The sequence below is a fragment of the Hemitrygon akajei genome, chromosome 2 (assembly GCF_048418815.1).
Source record: "Hemitrygon akajei chromosome 2, sHemAka1.3, whole genome shotgun sequence".
In the NCBI taxonomy this organism is placed as follows: Eukaryota; Metazoa; Chordata; class Chondrichthyes; order Myliobatiformes; family Dasyatidae; genus Hemitrygon; species Hemitrygon akajei.
This window is the reverse complement of record NC_133125.1, coordinates 143,904,735-143,932,519: the sequence shown is the minus strand read 5'-3', so window position 1 is coordinate 143,932,519 and position 27,785 is coordinate 143,904,735. Positions and strand designations below refer to the sequence as shown.

At 41.3% G+C, this 27,785-nt stretch overlaps 1 protein-coding gene across 1 annotated transcript in view; it reads right to left on the bottom strand.

Moving 5' to 3' along the window:
- The window catches only part of rasa3 (RAS p21 protein activator 3), a 162,082-nt gene that overhangs the window by 73,675 nt on the left and 60,622 nt on the right, over positions 1-27,785 (bottom strand). Inside the window, exon 2 of the mRNA XM_073028960.1 lies at positions 11,235-11,352. Within this exon, the coding sequence (XP_072885061.1) occupies positions 11,235-11,352 (118 nt within the window). The remainder of the gene's footprint in view (positions 1-11,234; positions 11,353-27,785) is intronic.

The window sequence follows — 27,785 nt, the reverse complement described above, 5'->3', positions numbered from 1 at the left end:
TATAAATCCATTAATCTGTCTTGACATTTTATATGAATATCAATATTTTTACGGAAGAAATTCAAGATTCCCATTGCCTCCAAGGAGAGTTTCCTGACATCACCCCTGAGCGTTTGGCGCTAGTTTCAAGCTTCTGCCCTGTGTTTTGGACCCTAATATCTGCAGAGTAAACTGTTCCCTCTCAACCAAAACAAATCTTTCAGTCACCTTAACCTCCTGGGTTTGATCACCCTTAATCTTCTACTTTGAAGGGAACACGGGCCCAATCTGTACAGTTAGAGCCTGCAAATAGCCTGGGGCTGGAGGTGATCGAAGTTCTAAGACCTGCTTGGAAGGAATATTCTGGTGACTGGGAGTTGTGGCTCACAGCCAGCTGCTGCTAACCACTGTTCAGCTCACAGCAGTCCTCCCGAAAAACACACAAAAACTGCTCTCAGCAGCTCTTCACACAGATTCCAGTTCTATGTGCATGATAAAAAATGTGAGACAATCTTACTTTGGTTTCCCAATAGAAAACAAACAAAAGAGAACCGCGAATATTTAACTGGCAGAGCTGAAGATGTAATGCCTCTTTATGTGTTCGTCAAGGGAAACTCTTGTTTAAATGTTGGCTCCGAAATATCTTCTCGGAAGGAAGAGTGACAGGCAAAATCCCTAGTTTCATTCACTAAAGCCTCTAATGCTCAACTACAAAGATCTGAAGCTGAACAACAAATGGGTGATCAAGGAAATTAAAAATGCAGGGGCTCGGGCTGAGCTGCCTAATGCATGAAGTTGGCTCGCTGTGACCATTTAAAGCTGAATGGTGGGACACTTTCCAAACCTCCCCCTAATGCTCTAAGGATGACAGGTGATAGGATAGCTCCCGCCTTCATCAGACGAAGATTAACCAACTTGTTTGTGTCTCTCAACTCTAACGTCTCACTCTGCCTGCATACCTGTTGAAGCAGCAGACCGTTCATCGAACAGCCAAATTAACAATCAGATTCAGGAGTGGACCAACAGCCTAGATTTAAAGAAGCTCTTTGCTTCCAAACAGAAGAGAGCCTCTCCAACAAAGGCTTCCCAACCCGGGTCCACAGACCCCTTGGTTAATGGTAGGGGTCCATGGCATTAAAAAGTTTGGGAACCCCTGCTCTAGAATGAGTTCCCAACAGATAAGGTGGAGGCCATCTCTTGCTTTCAAGAGATCTTGTACCTTTCTGGGGCTGAAATTACATTATATGTAAGTGAAAGTCACCTGCTATAGCTGTATAGATCTTTAAGGTGGCAAACTCTCCCAAAGTGCTTCACATCATGGCAACAAGATCTGATACTAAGTCACCTCCCCATGGCAGACAGCATCTACAGGAGGTGCTACCTCAAGAAGGTAGCAACTAATCATCAATGAACCCTACCATCCAAGTCATGCCCTCTTCTCACTGCTACCATCAAGCAAAAGTTACAGAAGCTTGAAATCTACACCACCAGGTTCAGGAACAGTTACTTCCCTACAACCATTAGGTTCTGGAACAGACCTGCATAGTCCTAACCTTACTTCAGCAATAAAATACTACGGACCACTCCTCAGATTGTGGTTCTTTTGCACAGAAGTTTTGCTTTGTGCAGATTTTCCCCCCACTGTTTTGTACAATTTATATACATTCTATGTTTTGCATTATCTAAACCTATGTGCTGTGATGCTTCTACACATGGGGTTTCCATTGTACCTGCACATCACCTGACATGACAATCAGTTCAACCTGAATTGATATAAAATGCCGTTGGAGCATATAATTAAGTACTTAGCCAATAGTTAATTTTTGAGTAGGAGTAGAGAGTGTAGGAAGATAATTCCAGTCATGGACATCAGATACCAGCACATAGCCAGTGTGTCCGTCAGATTCACACCAAGGGTGATTTTACAGGCCGAAACGTTGTCACTACCTCCTCCCACAGATGCTGTCTGGCCTGCTGAGTTCTGCCAGCATTTTGTGTTTTGATTTTACAGGTACTTGTCTTTCTCGATGAACATTCTGTGGAGTACAATCCAAGCACCTATACACATATACACTCCCACTGCCTGAGGCTCTGTGATAGGTTTGGAAATGGGAGATGGAAAAGGGACCCACTCCCAATTTATCTCCTGTGTTTTTGAAGCTTTGGATGGGAATGACCCTTTTCTGGAGCAGTGTGTTTCATGGCTGGTAAATATGCTCCCTAACACTCACATGGTCACCCATGCACGATGGCCCATTAGCATCTCTATGTCAGTAAATTGGAGGCTCAAATCCAAATAAAAGCCTATAATCGATGGACTTCTGGTAAGATGGCGATTGCTTAGCTGCTCCGAACTTTTGTTCCGTTATTGTCGCTATCTTTGCATTAAATGTCTCCATTTTTTAAACCTTAGTTAGGAAGTTTCTTGGTTTCTTTTACTTGCCTGTGAACACATCTACCTTACAATGTCTAGCAAGAGTTCTAAATCCGGGAGAAAGGAAGCTCCGGCTCTCTCGGCTGAGACCCGCGCTGCGCTCGAACAGCTCCGAGACGAAATTTTAAAGGAATTTAGAACCGTTTTCAAACAGCTGGAAGCCAAACTGGATCGGATCAACGATAGAGTGGACGAACATGCTGAACACTTATCTCGCATCGATTCGACTTCTGAAGATTTAGAAAGTCGTGTTTGATACTTGGAGACTCTCTGTTCCAGCCTAGAGGAAAAATCTAACAAACTCCTTTCCAAAATGGTGGATCTCGAAAATCGCAGCAGATGCTGTAACCTCCGAATTCTTGGGTTGCCAGAGGCCACAGAACAGGGATCAACCGTGAAGTTTTTCGCCGAGTTTCTCTGTGAGATATCCGGGAAAGACTTGCTTCCGAACCTGTCTGAGCTCGAAAGGGCACACAGGGTCTACGTTCCCCCCGGAATTCTGGGCTCCCGCCCGCGACCGATAATTTTGTGCTTTCATCAATACCAGGTAAAACACCGTCTGATTATGGAGGCACGTCGCAGAGGTACTTTTTCTTTCCAAAATACAATCATTCGCTTTGTGGAAGATTTTGCACCCCAGACCTTAAAGATGTGCACTGAGTTTAAGGGCGTAATGAAAGTGCTTTATGATCGTGGTTTTAAACCCTCTCTTCGCAATCCTGCCGATTTACGAATCAAGCTTAATACTGGAAAATATAAGTGGCTTAAGTCAGTGAAGGAGGCTGAGGCATTTGTTGCAAGTCTTCCGGCTATCCAGTCATCTTCGGAACCCAATCGGACTTCCTAAAATGGTGGATAAGTACTTCTCGTAGTAAAATTACTTTTTCTGGACTCAGACTTTACTTGAATCACTCAGACATTATTCATTGAAACTCTAAGGGCTGTTGACAATCTCTCCCTGGATATGGTGTGTCTTTTTTAAATAGACATTCTGTGCTTATCTATAGAGTTCTACAACTGACTCTAACTTGTTTTGGAGGTTTGAAGTCTTTATTGAAGGCCTCCCTGTTTGTTGGTTCACAGTTTAATTGCTGATTTATTTTTTTATTTTTTTGAATTTATAACTTTCCCCTTCCTCCCTTTTTTTTCCCTTTCTCTTACTTTATTCTTCCATAATTTTTCGCGGGTAGGTTAGTTTTGGTTTTTTTTCCGATTTTCTCTGTATTAAGTTTTATATTTCTGCAGAAGATGTTCCAATTTGTAGTTATGTTTTCTAGTGCATAAACTAGTTACTATTTGCTACAGTATTTATACGGAACTGCTGTTAATGACACAGATCTGGAAATTATGTTTGGGTTAATTTTTTTGGTAGAGCTAGCTGCTTTTTTTGGTAGCCGTCTAGTTTTGGGTTGTGTGGATGGGGTGGGTTTTCCAGTTCCAACATCACTCACTGTATTTATTGTTTTTCTTTATTGCTCAGGACATGTTTAAGTTTTGATTTTACGAATCTATGTTTACATTTCTGCTCCCAGACTGCTACTGTATAGCTTGACTTTTTATATGCCTGCTGCCTTTTATGCATTAGTAATTGATAATGGCTAGTGCACTTAAATTCGTGAGCTGGAATGTAAAGGGATTGAATCACCCTGTTAAAAGGAGGAAGGTATTCTCACATATTAAACAACTCAAAGCTGACATTGCTTTCCTTCAAGAAACTCATATTCGTTGTTTTGATAACTCCCAGCTTCTGTCAAAGTGGGCGGGTCAGCATTTTCACTCATCCTTTGCCGCTAAAGCTAGGGGAGTCTCCATTCTTATTAACTCAAATATTCCTTTTGAACTCCATAATAAAATATCTGATACAAATGGCCATTTTATTATTGTTTCTGGTAAACTATGTAACACTAAAGTTGTACTAGCAAACCTGTATGCCCCCAACTTTGATGATGTTAACTTTTTTGAACATTTTTTTTTCCTCACTACCAGACTTAAACTCATACTCTCTTATACTGGGTGGTGACTTCAACTGTAGGTTAGATCCTAATCTGGATCGATCGTCCTCTGTTACCAGATCACCTACTAAATCTGCCTTAGCTATCCAATCGTTTCTCTCTAATTTTGGTATCTTTGATGTATGGCGTTTCCTTCATCCTACTGAGAGGGATTATTCTTTTTTCTCACATGTTCACCATACCTTCACTAGAATTGACCATTTCTTACTCGACAACCAACTTATTCCATTTGCCTACTCTTGTGACTATCAGAGTATACTGATATCTGACCATGCCCCAATTACTCTCTCTCTGAACTTTCCTGGTCTCCCTCAGAGGAATAAACACTGGCGGTTTGATTCAACTTTATTATCGGATGATGATTTTCTAAAATTTATTAAGGATCAGATAACCTTTTATTTTAACACTAATACATCTGAAATGTATTCCTGAAATGTCATCCCAGATTGTATGGGATGCCATGAAAGCATATCAGAGGGGTCAAATAATCTCTTACACAGCAAATCTCAACAGAAGATCCTGTGCAGATCGACTAGACCTCATTAACCAGATTAAAGAATTGGATCAACTATATGCTCAAACTAAGAACCCTGAACTATACAAGAAGCGTGTTGAACTCCAAACTAAATTTAATCTTCTGTCTACTCAACCTGTCGAACGCCAACTTCTCGAAAGCAAGAGTCGCTTTTACATTCATGGGGATAAGTCTGGTAAATTTCTAGCCAATCAGCTGAGGCGTTCCAAAGCCAAACAACATATTACAAAGATCCGGAAGGAGAACGGAGACTTTACATCGGATCATTTAGAAATTAATGACGCATTTAAAATTTTTTATTCTCGGCTTTATTCCTCTGAATCTTTGAATGACAATATCTCTGTTGATCAATTTTTAAAGAATCTGAATATTCCCTCACTTTCATCTGATTTTAAAGCCAAATTTAATGCGCCTATATCATCAGAAGAAATATCTTTTGCAATCTCTGCACTGTCCTCAGGGAAATCTCCTGGACTTGATGGGTTCCCTGTAGAATTTTATAAATCATTCTCTTCACTTTTCTCTCCTCAGTTACTTTCAGTATTATCTGACTCGTTTAATTATGGCAAATTGCCACCCTCTTTCAATAAGGCATCTATTATTCTTCTATTAAAAAAGGGCAAAGACCCAACAGAGTGTTCCTCGTATAGGCCGATTTCTTTGCTCAATGTTGATGTAAAGATCTTAGCTAAAGTTTTGGCTCATAGATTAGAAACTGTTATTTCCTCCATTATCTCTGATAACCAATCAGGTTTTATCAAAAACCGTCTCCCTTTTTTTAACATTCGGCGTTTATTTAATATCTTATACTCACCTCCAACTGGGATTCCTGAATGTGTTATTTCCCTCCATGCGGAGAAAGCATTTGATCGTATAGAGTGGAACTACTTTTTTGCAGTCTTAGAAAAATTTGACCTTGGTCAAAGTTTCATCTCTTGGATCAAATTGCTGTACCTGTGTCCTACTGCTTCTGTTTTAACTAATTTTCAGAAATCCCAGGTATTTAATCTCAAACGTGGCACCCGTCAGGGATGCCCCTTAAGTCCCTTTCTCTTTGATTTGGCTATAGAACCTTTGGCGATAGCATTTCGAAATTGTCCTGAATTGACCGGGATTTGGAGAGGGGGTGTTGAGCATAAAGTTTCTCTTTATGCTGATGACTTATTACTCTTTCTCTCAAATCCGTCTACATCCTTACCTCTAATGTTTTCACTTCTTGACCAGTTTAGCCAGATCTCTGGCTATAAACTTAATTTACATAAGAGTGAACTTTTCCCAATTAATAAAGAAGCACAAGAACTAACATTTCGTGATCTCCCTTTTAAAGTAGTCCATAATCAATTTACTTATCTTGGAATTACAGTCACAAGGAAGTTTAAAGATCTCTTTCGTGAAAACTTTGCCAATCTTTCATATACTATAAAACAGAGTCTGGTACAATGGTCACCTCTAACTATGTCTTTGGTAGGTCGTATTAATGTTGTTAAAATGTATGTTCTCCCCAAATTTTTATACTTATTTCAATCTATCCCAATTTTTATTCCTAAATCTTTTTTTGATTCCTTAGACTCTATTATTTTGTCATATCTGTGGAAGAATAAGTGCTCTAGAATTAATAAAATCCATCTCCAAAAATCTAAAAAAAGAGGGTGGCATGGCTTTACCTAACTTTCATTTATATTACTGGGCAGCTAATATACGTTGTGCTACCTTTTGGTCTTTCTTCCATGGCCAACCTGAGTGCCCTAATTGGGTGGCAATGGAGTTGAACTCCACTAAAGAATTATCTATCTCTGCACTTCTTGGCTCTGCACTCCCTAGTAGTCTGTCCAGATTAATAGCTAATCCTCTTGTTAGACACACTTTGCCTATATGGGCTCAGTTTAGGAAATGCTATGGTTTCCATGGTTTTTCCGTTTCCAGCCCAGTCGCACATAATCACCTTTTCTTACCTACTACGTACGATTCAGCATTCCATGTTTGGTATAGGAAGGGCATTAGACATTTTGAAGATCTTTTCATTGATAATCGCTTCACTTCCTTTCAGCAGCTCTCTGTAAAGTTCAATCTGCCCAATGCTCATTTTTTTAGATATCTCCAAATTAGACACTTTATTGCTCCTTTAATTCCTAACTTTCCTGAAATGCCTGCGAAAAATGCTATGGACTTATTTCTTTCCATTAATCCACTAGGTAAAGGTTTAATATCAATTATTTGAGATAAATTAGCAGCCTTACGACGGACCCCTGTAGATAAAATTAAAATGGCCTGGGAGCAGGATTTAAATACCTCCTTATCTGATGAGAGCTGGGACTCGATTCTCAAATCGGTTAACTCAACCTCTCTCTGTGCGCGCCATTGCTTTTTACAGTTTAAGATTGTTCATAGAGCCCATATGTCTAAATCTAAACTATCTCGATTCTACCGTAACATTAGTCCGCTCTGTGATAAATGCAAGAGGGGCGTGGCCTCTCTCATCCATATGTATTGGTTCTGTCCTAGCTTGGAGAAATTTTGGAAAGATGTCTTCACTACGTTGTCGTATATTCTGAATCAGCACCTAGAACCAAACCCCTTAATTGCTTTGTTCGGTTTCTGGGGCGAGACAGATTTACGTCTGAGTCCGACCAAATGCCAAATATTATCCTTTGCCTCTCTCCTGGCTAGACGCTTGATCCTCCTTAGATGGAGAGATGTTGCCCCGCCCACTCATGCGCAATGGCTTAACAATATTATGGCCTGCTTGGACCTCGAAAAAATTCATTATTCAGTTCTTAATTCGGATCTAAAGTTCCATAAGGTCTGGGGACCTTTTATCAAGTACTTTCATAACCTTCCTCTTGACTAGGGTTTTTTTTTCTTTTCGGTCCCTTGCTTTCAGCTCCCTTTTTTTTCTGGTAGTAGGCATTATTACCCTCTGTTGCTAAATGTATTCACAGTCTAGGAGTTTGATTGTCCTGATTTATATTCTCTATATTGAGTTGTGGTTGGTCTGGAGTTTTTTTTTGTGTTGTGGGGCTTGGGGAGGATACTAAGTTTACTTGTCTTTAATTTAGGTGCTTTTTTGTTAAATTCTCTTCCTTTGTAGCATATTGTCATTGTATGCTTAATTTTGCACTGTATCAATGTTCCTTATTGTAATTTGGGGTTTTTTAATTTGTAAAATGTATAGAAAAAACTAATTTTAAAAAAAAGCCTATAATCCTGAGGTTCCCAACCTGGGGTCCACGGACACTTCAGTTAATGGTAGGGTCCATGACACAAAAAAGGTTAGTAATCCCTGCTATAATCTATGCATTACTGAAGCCCATCCAGGTGATCACCAAAGATCCCATGGCACAACTAGTTTCTTCCTGGTGTTTTCGCTAACATTTGTCCCTCACTGAACATCAGTAAAATTAATTGCCTAGTCATGGCTTTTTGTGGCAGCCATCTTTCCTACAATTCAACAATGACCACACTTTCAAATTATTTTGTTGTCTATGAATAGCTCTGGATACCCTGAGACTGTAAAAGGCGCTTTAGAAATGCAATTCACATTCACATTTCTTATATTCTTCCTGGGTGCATAAGATGATATGCAATTAGAGTCATACACTCATAGAGCACTACAGCACAGAAAGAGGTCATTCCATGCCAAACTGTTACTCTGCTTAATCCCTTCAACCCACACCAGGATCATAGTCCTCCATACCTGTCCTGTTCATAAGCTTACCCAAACTTCTCTTAAGTGTTGAAACTTGCATCCACAACTTCCACACCTGCAGCATTGTCTGAGTGCCTATAAATTGCCTACAAAACCTTGCAAACCACCAACCATTCTCTTCTGCCACCTCACCATGTGGTTCCCTTGGAAAGTCCATCTTTTTCTTCATCAGTCACACATCCGCCCATCCAAATATGAGTCTCGGCAGCCCTGTGACACTGTGCTAACATCAAACATTCTATCAGCAACCTATTTGTATAACCCGCGAAGGATCTTAATCACAGGTCAAACAAGGCCAGCATTCCAAACCAGTAAGCATGACGATAGAATCTCCAAAGCAATTTACAGAAAGATCAAATTTAGATAAAATTAGCTCATTCTTTAGAAAGCAGAGTTGTTTAATTAAAAGATAATTCCATTTAATCAAGTTACTTGAATAGACATTAGTTAACTGACAGGAATGTGGTGAACGGGACAAGTCATGACTCAGAGGGCTGCACCAGCACTTCTGAATCAAAAGGCTATGGCTTTGCATTTAGCTCGAGAGATTTGAAGAAAGAAAATCTAAGCTCATATCCAATGCGATATCGAAATAATGCTCCACTGTTAGAGATACAGCTTTCCATTTAAGAGGCCTCATTTTTCCTCTCAGCTGGATGTGAAAAGATGCATTACGATGAGAAACCATATTATGCAAATGATCTCCTCCTCTGTCATAAAACAATTATTTATTCATTGTTGCATTTCTCTGTGGAAGCTTGCTGTGTGAAAATTGATTTCCACTACATCTCATGGTCTAGAAGATGCGTTGGGAGATTGTTTAGGTGCTACAGAAATGCAATCCTTCTCTTGTTCCTTTATGAACCAATGTAAATACTCAAAGATATATCATTTCTGTCTCATTCCAATTGAGTGGTGCACAGGGGCTTAGCCACGAATCGATTTCCAAGTATCACTTCCACTACATATAGGAGTTCACATTCTGGAGGCTCAGACACAATAGTCATGAGTTTAATCCCTTCAGTTAAGGTGGTGCAGTGCTGCATTCCACAATGTGCTGAAAATTACTTTACCCCTTTTGTTTCACCTTGCCAAGATCTGTAGTAGTTGTCCATCTCAAATTGCTCTTGAGCTCAGTGGATGGGCAATAGCATCACAGAAAACAGAGATGGAGTATATGGGGGCTTTTCAGGCCAGTAGAATGTAACTGGTGGAGAACCTTCTTGATCAGTTCTTGGCCCTCAATTGCTTACTATTTACATCAAGATTGCCAAGTTTGTTGATGATAAGAAAATAGGTGGCACAACATGTGTTGAGCAAACCATGATCCTGTAGTGGGATATAAATAGATTGCGTGACTGGGTGAAAATCTATACGTGGGGTTTAAAGACGGTAAGTGTGAGGTCAGGCACTTCAGTAAGGAAGAATCAAAAGGCAGATTATCTAAATAAACAGAAACTGCAAATGAGTGTCGTTCAGATAGATTTAGGTGTTCTATTATAAGAATCACTAAAAATTAGCAGGCAGGTCCAATGAGGCAAAGAGCTGTCTGGTCTTTACATTGCGCAGGATTTGGAGTTTAAGAATTCTGAGGTTTTGTTACACTTGTACAGAGGGTTGAGGAGGCCACACACAGACTAGGTCGCCTCACCATAAAAAGGGTATAGTATCATTGGGGGAAGTCGAAAGGAGGTTCACTGGGTTAATTCCTGGGTTGACCGGGTGGACCTATCAAGAGGGCCTGGACTATCTGGGCATGTGAATTTTGAATTTAGAAAGATGAGGAGTAATCTTTTGTAAATGTGTAAGATTCAGTTTGACAGAGTAGAATCTAGCCGGTAGATATTTGTGTTTCAATGGGGGAGTCTTGAACAAGGCAATGTAATTTCAAGGTAAGGGGCTGATAATTTAAATCTGAGGCATGTAGGAAATTCTTTTGAGCCTCTGGAATCCTCTGTCTTGGAGGGTAGTAGAAATGGATCATTAGAAAATATTTAATGTGGAGGTGGATAAATCGAAGAACAGAGGGGTACAGAAAAAGGGCACAGGAAAGGTTCAGCACAGACCAGCCTTGATTATATTAAATGATGGGGACGGCTCGAAGGGCTCGGTGTCCTTGTGTACTCCTCTGACAGTGTATGCTCTGTCCACACTACAGAAACAGATGACATTGCAGCTGTGTTTCCAAAGACCAACACTTCAGAACCAGCTTCACCTGCTAATGGGAACTGGCACAGAGACATTTAAAACTCAAAGTAAATTTATTATCATCATCCATACCTATATATGTCTCCATACACTACCCTGAGATTCATTTACTTGTGGGCATTCACAGTAGATACAAAGAAACACAATAGAATCATTGAAGAACTATACACAAAAGGAGACCAGACCTGCATAAATTGAGACACGGGGCAGGCTTGTGGGACCAGCTCTTACTTTGTGTTTTTAATTGTCAGCTCCATTGTAGTGGGTCAGGGATCACATAAATATTAAAATATTTTCATTTCCCCAGAACTGCCAAACTATTGAGATGAAATTAAAGCTCAGACACATCAAAACACGTACCATAACGATTTCTCCACTATTTTGGTCCGAAATACCTCCTCTTGATCCAGATTGACTGTACAGTAGCAGTCCCTCATCTTATTTGGCCCTGGATAGGGAGGCATGTTTTTCGCTTCTCCTGCAAGGCAAGAATAAGGGACAGGTGACTGACAGTGAAAGCATAATAACTAAAGCAGCTCATTCTCTAAAGAAATCTGCAAGGAAATCCCCCCCAGCTCAGATACACAAGTCACCACTATTGTTTTCTATCTGCCTCATAACACAAACTGCCTTCAGTTACTCTTACACACTGGGAGATGGCCTTTCTCAGCTCTTCAGGGTTACATTCAACAACTTCTACCATTACTGTATGGTTAGTGTGTCAAACATCTCCAGGCTGACAAAGAAGTTTAAGCACTACAACTGATTGAAAGCTTGATCAAGGTGGTCATTCCCTCAGGTCTCAAAGGAGAAAGAATTGAGATGGAGGAGGGAAACTGGAACTAAGGCCCTCAGCTGTCAATGGCAATGCAGGTAAAAAACAGAGAACCCCACCCCAGGCTGGAATTGGAGGAGTCCGGGATTATGTAGGATAGCAGACTGCAGACAAAGGGAGGGGTAAGGTCAAGAGGGCATAAATTCTCTGAATATCTGAATACGTTTCACAGCTGGTGCAGTAGTTTCCATGCAGGATATAACTGAGACAGTTTGCACACACCAAGCTCCCACACACAGCTAGATATTGGTAATTAACAGAGGAGAATCCCCCCCACTTCTGTAAATGGTACAAGAGATCTTCTACGTTGATCTATGAGGGCAGATGGGACTGTGCTTCATTATGTCACCTTAGGCAAGGCACCGCTCGAGGCTGAATAAATCCAGCACCTCATTCTCTTGTGTGGAGAAGCTCCTATGATTCACCATGCTCTGGGTGAAGAAATCCCTTATTACTGCACTGAAGCAACAGCCTACATTGTCTTCAAGAGAAGAAACACCAGTTTTCCAGGGATGTATGCCAGTAGGACACATTGGGTAGGGGAAGAAATTGAATCCATTTTGTCATGGAAATGGAACTTCCATGTATTTTTAAACCTGTCACAAAATAGCGACACAGTCGGCGGCACAATGGACAGATATCTTCCAACCCCACTCCCTAGAATGCAGGAGCGGCTGACAGTATCCTCTTGCAATGGGGCTTAAATGGGTCAAACAAGCCAATGTGATCACAGAGCCTTGAGAGTAGATGACTTTCAATATAAATCAAGCATCTGCAGTCCTTTGAGGTTGTCTGATAAAATATCATGCCAGCAGCAGGCCACATCCTCAAAACTGGCTCTGCTGGCCCAGATCAGATGAATCATTATTAACAGTCTTCACTAATTATGCTCATTTCTAGCGCACCGCTCCTGGGCATTGGGTGTTCCCATACTAGGCTGTGCTGCAGCCACTGTGGTCTTCCAGTAAGGAAGTCGAGGATCCAGTTGCAGAGCGAAGTACAGAGACCCAGGTTTTGGAACTTTTTGTTCAGAACTGTAGGAATGATTGTGTTAAACATTGAGCTGTAGTCAATAAACAGCAGTCTGGCGTAAGTACTAGTATTGTACAGGTGATCCAAGGCCCTGTGAAGAATCAATAAGATTATATCCGCTGTAGACCTATTGTGGCAATAGGTCCTTGCTTTGACAGGAGTTGATTCCAGCCATAACCAACCTCTCAAAGCACTTCATTATCATAGACGTGAGTGCCACTGGATGGTAGTTATCAAGGCAGTTCACCCTGTCCTTGGGCACTGGTATGATTTTTGCCCTTTTGAGAAATTCCGACTGTAGTAATAAGAGCTTGAAAATGTCTTTGAACGTACACGCTAGTTAGTTGGCACAGGTTTTCAAAGCCCTGCCAGGTACAAGGTACCCCAGCTGGGCCTGTCGCCTTGCAAGGGTTCACCATCCTTGAAAGACATTCTGACATTGGCCTCCGAGACAGAGATCACAGAGTCACCAGGTGCTGCAGGATCCTCACAGCTGTAGCTTTTTTGTTCACCTCCCATTCAAAGCGTGCATAAAAAGGCATTGAGCTCATCTGGGAGTAAAACAACACTGCCATTCTGTTAGGTTTCGCTTTGTAAGAAGTAATGGCCTGCAAGCCTTGCCAAAGTTGATGTCCATCGATTCCACCTCCAGCCTCATTCAGAATTGTTCTTTTGCTCTTGAGATTGCCTCTGTAAGTTGTACCTGGTCTTCCTGTATAGTCCTGAATTACCAGGCTTGAATGCCACAGATCTAGCCCTCAGCGGACTACAAATCTTCTGGTTTATCCATGGATTTTGAATCAGGTATGTACAGTATATTCTCGTAGGCACACACACATCCACACAGGTGTTAATGAAGTCAGTGACAACTGTACCATATTCATCAGATTCGAAGAGGAATCCCTGAATAGTGTCCAATCCGCCAACTCAAAATAGTCCTGCAAGGCTTCCTCCATCTCCCTTGTTCATACTTTCTTGGTCCTCTCTACTGGTCCTGCTTTCTTCAGTCTCTGCCTATACTCAGGGAGTAGATGAGCAGCCAGATGATCAGACTTTCCAAAGTGCGGACATGGGAATGGCACAGTCAGGTCAGCGTTCTTCATGGTGGTGTAGCAGTGGTCCAGCGTGTTGGCTCCTTTGGTTCCAAAAGACATGCTGGTGTAATTATTTAGAAAGCTCCAAGCTGGCCTAGATAAAATCCTCCAAAATCAGGGAGAAGGGATCATACCTGTTGATTCTATCACTCAGTTTGTCTAGAGTCTGCTTGATACGGGCCTGAGGTGGATATACACCAATTTCAAGATAATGGCTGAAAACTCTCAACAGATAAACGAATACTTGATCGTGAGATGTTCCAGGTCTGGTGAGCAGGACTGGGATAGAACTGCCATGTTTATCCACCACAAAGAATTAAGTCTTATCTTGGCAATGAATCGTGAAGCCAATGAGCTCTATCGCTATGTTCGGAATGACAGGAGACATCCTAGTCTCCGTGAAACAAAAATCACAACAGTCCCCGATGTCCCTCTCTGTACAGTAGTGAAGTCTTTGATGTTATTTACTAGAGACTATATATTTGCCAGCAGAATAGTCGGTAGTGGAAGTCAGAACACTTTTCTTTAGCACTAGCTACCAAAAACTACCATCTGAGATTTGTCAATTTTGAGTAGCGAAAGATTTTTAAATGCCATAAAATGATGTTGCTTACTGTATTGGCCATAGCTGTAGCTATGGATTTCCACTGTAGCAGTCTAAAACAGGAATATTTGAAGATTTCCATCTGAGCTGCTCACATGAGTCAACTTCTTAATGGCAACAGTAAAACTAAAACTGTACAGAGTACTCCAAGTGTGTTCTCACTGAAGTCTTGTACAACTACAACATACTCTGATAACGATTAATTCTACCTGATTCCCAAACCGGTCTTCAAAATGCAAAAAGTTGTAGCTCTTAAATACAGTTCAAAAAATCTTGGGACAATGAGAGCAATACAGCTGATGAGCTACACAGTATTGGATTTCCAAAAACGTATTTGTTGAAGTGAAACAGAATAAAAGTGTCATTAAAATTTTAGACCATGGCATATTATGGGTGTAGCAGCATGGATAGAAAACTGGCTAAGTAATGGGAAAGAGTGAACAATAATGAAGGCTTCTTTTTTTTTCCTGACTGGAAGGAATTTTACAGCTGAGTTCCTCAAGAACAGAGACTGCTCATCTTAACATAAAATTAATGACTTGGACTTGAGTGTAAAGTCACAATTTTCAAAACTGCATGGTAAAACTTAAGAGATAATGAACTGTTTGATAGTTAAATTCAGAGATATAGACATGGGCAGACAGGAGGCAGAGAAATATGAAGTGTTACACTCTAGAAGTACGATAACAGAGATCTAGGGTGTATGTGACAATTTGTTGAAAGTGGCAGCGTAAGTTGAGAAGGAAGTTAAAAACATATAGGCTCTTAGAGCAAGGAACCAAGATGGACCTTTATACAACATTGAGGAGGCCATAACAGCAGTGCTGAGGGAGGGGTAGTACTGAAGAAGAGTCATACTACGAGAGGGGTGGTACCGAGGGATGGTCACAATTTTGAATATTGAGATAGTGTCTCACTGTGAGAGAGGCCGTAGTGAGGGAGCATCGCACTGTGGGAGGGGGTTACTGAGGGACTGTCACACTGTAGGAGTGGTGGTACTGAGGGAGTGTCACTGTGGGAGAGGCAGGAGGGGAGGAAGTGTCATACTGAGAGATGGGTAGTACTGAAGGAGTGTCACGCTGTAGGAGGGGCTGCACTGAGGGAGTGTCACAATGTGGGAGGGGCAATACGGAGGAAGGATTACACTTTTGAAGGAGCAATATTGGGAGAGTGCTGCATTCTCTGGGTTGCCCCCTTACAAACAGGACATTAAATCAGACTCCATTACCTACTCCGCTGGACATGGAACTGAAAGACCAGACACAGTTCATATCTGATTCCTCACCTTTCCCGCAGTCATAACGGGCATCTAGCATTTAAGTGCAATTTCATTGAAAGAGTAATCTCCTTTTCTTAAACTTTTAGTTATTCTCTGACATTATTTTGCTTATATTAAATGTTTCAGAAGTACTTTAAAATTAGTTTAACTACTTAAATATTTTCCAGTTCTGTTAGAATATCTCTGATCATCGCTCCCATTCCACTGACCTCACAAACTGAGTCAAGTGAGTTGGCTGCTCATGGAATTTTGATGTTTGTGTAAATGAGTGCCGCTCCCCTAAAAATAAGATGTTGCCAGGGAACCAACCTGATATTCAGTACAGACACTGCCATCTATTTCTCAATGCCCCCCAGGAGAAAAGCCTAAGGCTGCTCAATTTTCAACACCTGCTTTCAGATACCCAGTTTTTGACTGTGAACAGAACTCTGCACTGCACACGGGAAATATATATGCCACATGCAGGAACTAACAAGCTTTACAGGGATTCCACAGTGTCGTGGACCTTTGCCTCCCAGACTTGGGTCTCTAGCTTCAGGACCACTTGGGAAAACTCCCTGCGATAGAAAGTACAACAGACACAAAAGGATAAACAAACAGAAATGGGACACAGAAAAGAATGAGGAAAGAAGAGAGACTGAGACAGAGGGAGAGAAACAGACAATAGGGATAAGAAGGGAAGAGATTAAGCTTCAAAGCTAGGATAATACTTCTGCAAAAATTCCAAGATTCAGCACAAAATGAATTGAAACAAAAGTCTAGTTTACTTTACCAGACTAGCAAAGTTACTATCTGAGCAGCTATTAGGATAAAAGAGTCTATGGATGCTGGCCGAAGACCGATTTTTGACAGACACAGGCAAACCTTGAGTCATTACGGTTTCACTTTAAGAGACAGCAGCGCCACATGTTAGAAAATTCTATGCAACTTTCTGAAGAATTCTCATTTCCAGTAAACGAGCTGTGTTGCACAATGAAGACTAAGCATTTGTCATTGTCCTTGCCTCATGCAAACCAGTTTACAACATCAGAGATGTAAACCTCAGGCAAAGCAGACAGATAACGATTCAAAAGCAGAGGTTTGGATCAGCTGAGGATGTTGTGTATTTAATATAGCAGTAATATTGAAAATATATTGTTTGATTCAACATTCTTTGTCGTTCAAATAATTCATTACTGGTTATATGTAAAAGTACGTGAATGACATACATCATTATACCACCACGTCATATGTATGTGTCTCATCCGAAGTAAAAATGAAAATAAGATGCACACATTCCTGGCTCCAGGCTTTTGCTTTCAATCAGTTTTACGTTTTGGAGATACAAAACATACTAGTGATGATGAGGAAGTTTTAAACAAACCTGAGATGACCACCTACCTGTTCACGCACAGTGAGAAACGTTCGGGTAAAAACAAAAGCAGCAGAGCACGTGCTTCTTCAGAAAAGACAGAGAAGGTCGAGTTAAAAAAAGAGGCAGAAAATGGACTAAGTGCATGGGTTCATAAACAGTGAATACCAAGTGATAATAGTTATAAATTTTAAAAAAGCAGAAATGGCTGGCTACATCAGAAATATAGACATATTCGATTGCATAAGAGACAAACAGATATTGTATACTGAGTGTATTGAACAGTATCTTAAATGAAATGAAACCACCAATGAGAAGCGAGTGCATTGGGTTTAAAGGCATGCCATTTGCTTTGCTGATATCGTGAAAGTAAAGCATGAACATTTAGAACTGAAACCATTGTTAGGCTTTGGGTTTCGTAAGCAGAATCAAAAGGAAGGGGAGTCCATTTCAGCGTACATAGCTGAATTGAAGAAGTTGTCTAAGCATTCTCAATTTGGTAATGGGCATAATGACGCAAGAAGAGATTGTTTAGTTCTTCTTACAAGGAAGCATTCAAAAACTGAATCACAACTTACACTTAAAGGAGCAGTTGAAATTACTGTATCAATGGACATATCAGAGAGGGACACAACAGAGTTGCAGTGAGGAATGAAAGTGAGTGTGAAATTGTAATTTCTAAGCAGAAACAAACCTGGCTGAGCCATTAGCCAACACAGGCCAAAGCGCCCCAGTCCGCATCAAACCACTCAGGAACAGCAAAAAAAAAGCCTGACCGGATTCCAGGAACACAAGCAGCAGGAACCTCAAAGTCCCTCAAAACAAAACCCTGGCACCGAGGATCCCAAGACTCTTGCACTTTGCTCTGACTACAGCTAGTGAGAAGGAGAGGCAGATGCCGCCGAACACCTCCCCGTCCACTGCTCTCATCCTCGTCGACTTCAACCTTGCTTGACGCCTCAATCAGAGAAAAGCAATGGAGTTGTTTACGGACTTTTGCCCCCGCTGCAGGTCATCAGGTCTCCAGGTTGCACACTCTGCTCCAAACCTCATCGAACTTCCTCAGAGACAGCAAAGCACCAGATCACTCAATCGGCCCAAAATTACACCTTAAAACTGTAAATCACAAGATCCAGTCGCATGCAGCTTAGTAGTAGTACCACATTTGAAAGAAGTAGTTTTGTGACTGCAGAACGTTGCCGTTGGTCACGTTGCCTGCTGGCACAACCTTGACTGATTCTTCAAAAGTGAATGGCAAATTAATTAAAATGGAATTGAACACTGGCTTGGCTGTCTCCATCACTCCACAACACGAGCTTCAACAGCATTTCATAGATACTGAACTAAAGCCTGCTGGTATCCAGCTAGGAACTTATACTGCAGAAAAGATAACTCCTGTGGGAAATACAACTACCAACAAGCCACATTGGGCTTGTATGTGGTAAAAACAGGACGGCCAGCCTGTGGGGACGAGTGGCTGAGACAACTACAACTTGATTGGAGATTCACCCACAATTTGCATGCCATATCCCCGCAATAGTCAACTGAAAGTGAATTAAGAAAGATTCTGAGTGTCAGGGTGGAGATACAACTCTACCAAAGGAGGTATAAGGCGCACCTTCTCTCCACTGGCCTACAGGTCACCCTTGGGCAAGCTGTAGTACCTGCTTATTCCCCTGATCAGGGTCACGTGAAGCCATGGGAGCAGGTGGTGGATAGTCAATGAGCAAATGGTGCACATCACAGGTCCTGGTTATGCAACCACTGACACCAGTTAGACCTTCCATGAAGAGTACTGATAATGGCTGTGGTCACCCATCTCGTAAAGACATTGCCCAGAAGGCATTGGTAAACCATAACTGCAGAAAAATTTGCCACAAACAATCATTCTCATAGACAGACCATGATCACCCATGTCATACGACATGGCACGTAATGAACAATGAACGAACAAAGTGAATGATGCCACAGCAGTGTTCAAGGATGGCATTGGGGTAAGGCCCGTCTAGCTCAAGAATTAGAGCATTGGTCTTGTCAAACCACGAGTTCGTGAGTTCAAGCCCGACTGGAGCCTCAATATTTAAAAAAAAAAGGATGGCATTGGAAAACTCAAACATGTCAAGGATAAAACAGTGTTAAATGAAAATACCTTATCCAAGTTTTACAAAGCCATGATAAAGTAGCTATTGAACTAGATCACATGGAGACCAAAGGAATTCTTTCCAAGGTTGAGTGGGGCCCATGGGCAACACCAATGGTGTCAGTAGTCAAGAAGAATGGGTCTGTCTGACTCTGTGGTGATTTTAAGGTCACCATCAACAAAGCACTAAAAGTAGATCAATACCCTCTGCCCAGGGTAGAGGATTTTGTTGCAAATCTTTCTGGAGGTAAACACTTCAGCAAAGTGGACTCAGCTGAGGCTTACCTACAGACAGATACAGAAGAGTCCAAAGTGTTTCTCACCATAAACACTCACAAAGGGCTTTATTACTACAATAGGCTTATTTTTGGAGTAGCATCCACATCTGCACTCTGGCAGAAAGTCATGGATCAGGTGCAGCAAGGCTGCCCAGGACTCAGTGTTATCTGGATGACATCATGTTACTGGTAAGGATGACAAGGACCATTGCCAAAATCTCATGACAATGTTAAAAAGATTAGAAGATTATGGGCTCAGAGCATGATGCAACAAGTATGAATACTTTACGCCAAGCATTACTTACTGTGGTCAGTAAATAATGCTTGGTTTAAACAACTGACATTCAAGCATTATACAAGTGTGCTCAGAAAAATAATGCAGTGGTGGATGCCCCAAGGCCAAAGAATGTGTTACAGCTGTAGTCCTTTTTAGGGTTTGTTAATTACTGCAACAGGTTATTGCCAAACCTGACCACTGTGATCCACCCCTTGAACTCATTACTACAGATTCGGAAGAAATGGCAATAGACAAAGCAGTGTGAGGTGACTTTCCATGAGCTCACGGAAATTGTGGCATCAGACACTGTTCTTGCACGTTATGATCCACATTGTCCAGTGAAGCTTGCAATCCACTGTTCGCGATAGCAACACATCCAGAAGAAAGGTGTCCAAGCCTGTCATTCTATATTGAGTTGGAGTTTATAGCTAATCAGGGGGGAGTATTGTATATTTAATATCTCAGTAATATTTGAGTAATATGGTAAATAGATTGCCTGATTAAGCATGCTTTGTTGTTTAAATAATTCCACTAAAGATGATATGTATATGTACATCAAAGGTATGCGTCTCGTTTGAAGTAAGAACAAAACCAAGACATGCTCTGTGTTCTTGCTTTCAACTAGTTTTATGCTTTGGAGTTACAAAACATACAGAGAACAAAATTGATTTTATAGAAAACCAAACACAATTCAACCCCATGGTTTGAAAGTAGACAAGAACGAGAGACAGAATCCTCAGCAGCATGGAACAAAGAGTGGTTTGACAGCTTATCATAGTCCAATGTTATTGTGCAAAGGTGCAGCCACAACATACGTGGTCTCTGCACTATCTTCAACAGGCACCCCTTGCTCAGTTATTCCCTCTCTGACTCAAAATACATACATTCAGTGGCCACTTTATTAGATACATGTATACCTCATCAGCCAATCATATAGCAGCAACTCAATGCAAAAAAATAGCATGCAGACATGGTCAAGATGTTCAGTTGTTGTTCAGATCAAACATCAGAATGGGGAAGAAATGTGATTTAAGTGATTTTGACCATGGAACGATTGTTGATGCCAGACAGAGTCGTTTAAGTGTCTTAGAAACTGCTGGTGTCCTGAGATTAAAAAAAAAATTTTTTTACACACAACAGTCACTAGATTGGTATAAGAACAAAACACATCCAGTGTAAGTGATAGATGTCAGAGGAAAATGGCCAGATTGGTTCAAGCTGACAGGAAGGTGAGAGTAACTCAAATAACCTTGTGTTATAACAGTGGTGTGCAGAAGAGCATTTCTGAATGCACAAAACATTGAACCTTGAAATAGGTAAACCACAATAGCAGAAGATCATGAACACTCAGAGGCCACTCTATTAAGTACAGGAGACATCTAATAAAGTGGCCACTGGGTGTTATGTCTTGCTGTTAAGATTTATACCAATGAAATACACGGCTGGATCTCATATATAATGCAGGAAGACTGATTCCAGGGAATACTTTAACTGAGGATGTCCAACAAGTTGACACTTTAACTGTCCAACAAGTTGACACTAATCATTATAATTTAGTTAGTATTTGGAAGAATCCAACAGCACATTGGAAAGGTGAATGTCAGATACCAGGCTCCACAATGTAAAGATGATGGATTGAGGTGCACAGAACACAAAATAGTGTACAATGCTCCCTTGGTCAACATTTCCAGATAGCTCACAAAAATTTCTTTTTTACTTCTTTTTCATCTGTTTTTCACCTTAAATGTGTTTCTGGGACTGTTAGAGCCTACAATTTACAGTTTGGAAATTGTTTTGAGCGACGCAGTGCTCCGAGAAGATTCCTGGAAGCACATGTGTACTCAGATGGCCTTGATGCCAAGAATCATTGAGACAGGTGCAAGCCAATGTTCTACTCTATTTTGCCAATTACCACATCAAGGAAGATTGAGACATTGAAGCGAATGTGGAAGGTGGGTAAGAGTTCAGTGCCGTCGGCTCTCCTTTTGATCACTGCAGAGAAGGAGTCTGTGAGCAGCTTATCGCTGTGTGGCTCACTGTGGCAGGTGGGTAGGCCTCTCTGCCTCGTATGGTATCCCTCTCTTTTGACGAATGGTAGTGATATCGTAGGACGGTATCGTGGTTTTGTGTTTATGGATTGGACTGTTGCGTTTATGGATTGTCGACTTTTTCCAGAATTATGGTTTTTATATTCTCTGATTTTTATCACTCGTTCCTTTTCCATTTTGCTGTGCAAGGGGAGGGTGTTTGGGGGTTGATGTTCTGTTGGTTTCCATTAGTTTTTTTTGTGTGTGGGGGGGGTTGTTTTTTGGGAGCTGATATTCTTGTTCCGCTTTGAGCGGGGGGAGGGGGTAGGTTTTGGGGGTTGATGATTGGGATGCCATTCTTTTTTTGTGCATTGTGGGGTGGGGTGGGTTTGATGTTTCTCTCTGAATGACTTTCATGATCTTTGTTTCGTGGCTATCTGGAGAAGACAAGTTTCAGAGTTGTATATGGATACATGCTTCGATAACCAATGAAGCTTTGAACTAAACCAGTAGGAATCACAGATAAACCATTCAGTCAAGTATGAAAGACCCTAGTCTAGCATGGATAAATCATAAAAGCAAAAAGCAATAGTACAAAGGCAGTAGATCACAGAACTGAAATATTAACTCCATTTCCATCAACATAAAGCTATAAAATATAGAAGCATAATTAGGCCAGTCGGCCCATTGAGTCTGCTCCGCCATTCCATTATGGCCAATTTATTACCCCACTCAATCCCATTCTCCTGCCTTCTCCCCATAACCTGTGACCTCTGAACCTATCTTCTCAAGGACCTATCAACCTCTGTTTTAAATATACCCAATGACTTAGCCTCCACAGCAGTCTGTGGCAATGAATTCCACAGATTCACTACCTCTGGCTAAACAAATTCCTTCTCAGGTCTGTTCTAAAGGGACATTCTTCTATTCTGAGGCTGTGCCCTCTGATCATAGATTTCCCCCGCTACAGGAAACAAGGCTTGATGAACATTGTTTTATTTGGATGGTCTTTGACCTAAGAAAATCATTAAATAGTGTTTAATGGAAAATATTAATAATGTATTAAACTCAATCACCACACTAAAACCTGATTACAAAGATGGAAAGTGATACAACAGAAAACTCCCAAGCTGCACCTTCCTATGAAGAGCTGTTTCTGTCAGAGATGAAGAGGAAATGAGACAGCAGCGTCAAATGTCACGGAAAGATGTGACAGAAGCCAATGTTTTTGACGGATCTGGGAATGTAACAGAAACTGTACCGCATGCTGGACAGTGAGTAGAAGCTTTCATTTACACTTCGCCGTAAGTGAGCATCACAGTGCTGCAGTGAACAATTAAAGCGGCAATTAACAGCAAGTCGATAACAGGAAAACAAGGACAATTGGGAACAGGGACAGATCTGGATAGTGTTCAGGGAAGAAGTCAGAAGTATATTGTGTTCAACATCCCAGCTCTGTGTTGGATATTGTTTAACAGAGAGCCTGGAAGAAGTGCAATAAATTGAAAGCAGTGAAGCAGAGTGAATGTGTACAGCTCAGCAGTGGCAGAAGGGTATTTGGCACCAGTGAAACGACAGAGCAAGATTCCAAATTCCTGAGATTCCCCACGGAATCTGGAGCACTGCCTTCGGATTAGGCAGTTGTGGTCTGTCTACATTGAAGACAAACAAGGAAAGTGTCAAGAAGTACCGGTTTCATTTTGCAGGAAATAAACGAACATACCATGACAAAAGTCTAACTTCTGCTCATGCTGTATGTCTTGTAGTCTAATTCAACATCTCACTCTTCCTTAACAGAAACCTAATCAGAAACAAAATCTTTCTGGATTATGCAGAAATATCTGTACGGGAGATTCATAACCTCAAGTGTTAAAACCTAAAGAACTGTTTCTTATTGCTACGACTAAGAGTTTCAATTTTATAAACAAGAAAACAGATGTGGGTCAATGGGAACATTAATCCCACTTAGAACGACTGGAACTTGGAGATTCACAAGTTCAGGCAATTTCAAAACAAAATTTAATCTTCAATAGTTGGATCACCTTCAAAGCCATTTTATGCTCAGCATGGTCCATGGGACCAACGTAAGGAGAGAATGCAAGGGAAGCCAGGGTGAGAATGCTCCTTTTTCTGAAAGAAATACACAATGTAGTTTTTAAACTAAAGAGAGGCACAAGAGAGTAGAGAAGCTGGAAACATTCCCCCCACCCCCCTCCACCCCCATAGGTGCTGCCTGACCCGCTGAGTTCCTCTAGCAGTTTACTTGTTGCTCTAATTTTTACACATTTTCTGACAAGGAAATATTATTACACTGCAAGCAGTTAGGATGTGGAATGTACTGCCAGAGGTAGTAGCGGGGGCAGAGTCAGTTGTGGCATTAAAAGACAAAGCTCGACGAGTCCTTGAAAGGAAAGAATCTGCAGGGAGAAGGAGGGGTGGGACTGGCTGAATTGCTTTCACATAGAGAGCTGACAGGCCCAATGAACTCTTTCTATATGCAACTTCCCTGTCAGTCTGTTTAAAAGTTCCACAAATATCCCGAAGGCCACAGCCCTGAAAAGCAAAACAAGAAAGAAACACTGAGTAGTCTGTGAACAATCAATTACAGAGAGATTCCCTGTTGCAACTTGGCATGAAGCATCCAGCTGCCAACTCACACATCTGTAGAACAGCCAATGCTCACTCAAGATGTGCACGCACACAAACTCAAAATATATAGCCTGGATATCCTGGGGAGTTAACAGTTAAAAATTGGAACATTTGTATCCCATAGCACCAGTTCTTCATGTAAACAGGATTGTCTGGACCATATGGGGAGAAGATATGGCTTGTCCTTGGGAGAAGGCAGGAGAATGGGGTTGAGAGGGATAATAAATCAGCCATGATGGAATGACAGAGAAGACTCGGAGCAAAAGTCTTATGGTCCTGTGCCCTGAACCCAAGGGATATCTACAGTATACCTCGATAAAATAGACTGAACTCTGGCACATGTTAGGGAAACATATGATCACGGTTTGCAGAACTAATAGAACACAGGAACTATTGCATCAGGAAGATTGGTTGGAAGGAAGCAGTTTCAAAGCAAACATTGACAAGTATATCAAAGGATTCAGATATGTCACAAACCTCACCTGCAACCAACAACTTTGATGCAAACAAAATATAACAGCTGCTGGCCTTCATCAGCCCTTTGGAATGCTGAGGAGAGACCAGTCACAGTATCCATATCGATTAATCACCCTTACTGGAAAATCAATATCTGTCCATGAACTTCGCATCAAGTCTCTTGCAGTTAAGCATTGTGAGCCAATGGAGGAAGGAGGCAGACTAACAGTAAAGTTATCCAGCGGGTACCAAGCACATGTCTGTCTAGAAGGCAATTGTCACAGCCCTACCCAGCATCACATTTTCCTCCTCTTTTGGTGGCGGATCACAAGCAGATAACCGCAATGCGATTAAATGAGAAATAGCAAATTGTGTAGCATCTACAAACATACCGAATTTTCTTTTCCCCCCAACTACTCACAAACCAAGTCAAAAGAGGCACAGTGGCAACTCCTCAGAAACTTTAATGCCAGCTCCTTTCTGAATCACATAAAATCAAAACTAACACAGTCTCAGTGGATGTCGCATTGCTCAATAAAGCATATTACAAACATTAATAGAAAGAATGGTCTTATCAGTTTCCAAAGTAAATCTCTTAAGTGGCATCCCACTTGTTACCCTATATACCAGCAGCTGGCACTCTTAACAAAAATGGTCAGAGTGGAACACAGCCCAGAAACAGGCCCTTCAGACTAACTGGTCCATGCTGACCACAGAATCCCTCCTGCAAGTCCCAGATGCTCGCCTTCAGCTCATAACCCTCTAAGCTCCTCTCCTCCTCCCATGTACCTATCCAAGTGCTAATTAAATGCTGCAATTATACCCACCTCAACCACTTCATCTGGCAGCCCCTTCCAGGCACTCACTAGCCTATGTGTAAAAAAAGTACCTCATCCTATATCTGTGCCCTCTAGTTTTGGATTCTCCAATCCTGGAGAAAAGACCATCAAGTCATTGGAGAATTAGGTCATTCAGTCCAATGAGTCTGCTCCAGCATTTCATCATGGCTGATTTATTTTCCCCCTCAACCCCCTTCTCCTGTCTTCTCCCCGTAACATTTGGCAGCATTACTAATCAAGAACATATCAACCTTCACGTTAAATATATCCAATCCATCTATGTGGCAAAGAATTCCACAAATTTGCCACCCTCTGTGTAAAGAAATTCCTCCTCATCTTGGTTCTAAAGGGACATCATTCTATTCTGATGCTATACCCTCTGGTACTAGACTCTCCTACTATTGAAAACATCCTCTCCATGTCCACTCTATTTAGGCCTTTCAATATTTGGTAGACTTCAATGAGATTCCCCTCCCCCCAAACTTCTTCTAAACTTCAGTGAGCACAGGCCCAGAGCCATTAAATGTGCCTCAGATGTTAATCCTTTCATTCCAGCATAATTCTTGTGTACCTCATCTGTACCCTCTCCAATACCAGCACATCCTTTCTTAGACATATGGAGCCTAATACTTGCTCACTATACTCCAAATATGGTCTGACAAATGCCTTATAAAGCCTCGGCTTTTATATTCCATCCCTCTTGAAATTAATGTTAACATTATGCATTTGCCTTCCTTACTACCAACTCAATCTGTAAATTAACCTTTAGGAAATCCTGTGCAAGAACTCCCAAGTCTGATTTCCGAATTCACTCTTAGTTTAGAAAATAGACTACACCTTTACTCCTTCTACCAAAGTGCATGACCATATACTTCCCTACAACGTATTCCAGCTGCCACTGTTTCAGTCTTTCAGCAGACTCCCTGCTTCATCAACACCTGCCCCCCCACCTATCTTTGCATTGTCTGCGAACTTGGCCACAAAGCCATCAATTCCACCATTAGTATCATTGACATATAATGTGAAAAGAAGCAGTCTCAACACAGACCCCTGTGAAACACCTCTAGTCACCAGCAGCCAACCAGAAAAGACCACCTTCCACACCCCCCCCACACACTTTGCCTCCTGCCAGTCAGCAAATCTTCTACCCATGCTAGTATCTTTCGTGTATAAACATGAGCTCTTGTCTTCTTTAGCAGCCTCGTGCATGGCACCTTGTCAAAGGTCTTCTGAAAGTCCAAGTAAACAATTTCCACCGACTTTCCTTTGTCTATCCTGTCTGTTATTCCCTCAAAGAATTCCAATAGATTTATCAGGCAGGGAAATCTTAGTGAAACCATGCTTACTTTGGCCTATTTTATCATGTGCCCCCAAGTACCCCAACACCTCATCCTTAATAATGGATGCTAACATCTTGCTAACTACTGAAACCAGGCAATAATTTCCCATCTTTTGCCTCCCTTCTTCTTAATGAGTGGAGTAACATTTGCAAAGTCCAGACCTCCGGAACCCCATTCTAGAATCAAGTGATTCTTGAAAGATCACTACTAATGCCTCCATGATCTCTTCAGCTACCTCTCTTAGAGCCCTAGGGTGGAGTCCATCTGGTCCTTGTGACTTATCTACCTTCAGACCTTTCAGCTTTCCAAGCATCTTCTCCTTGGTAATAGGCAACTGCACTCACTTCTGGCCCTGACACTCTCGAATTTCTGGCACATTGCTGATACTACATGTTTCACCAAAGTGAACACTGACACAAAGTCTGCCATTTCTTTGCCCCTATTACTACCTCTCCAGGTTCATTTCCCAGCAATGCAATGCTCACTCATCTCTCTCTTTTACTCTTTATATATCAGAAAAAAAACTTTTGGTATCCTCTTTTATACATTGGCTAGCTTACCTTCATATTTCACTATTTCTTTCTTACTGCTTTTTAAAAAAAATCATCTTCTGTTGGTTTTTAGAAGCTTCCCACTAACTTTTACTATATTGTATTGTATATCTTTTGCTTTTATGGGAAGTCTTTGACTTCCCTTGTTAGCCATGGTTA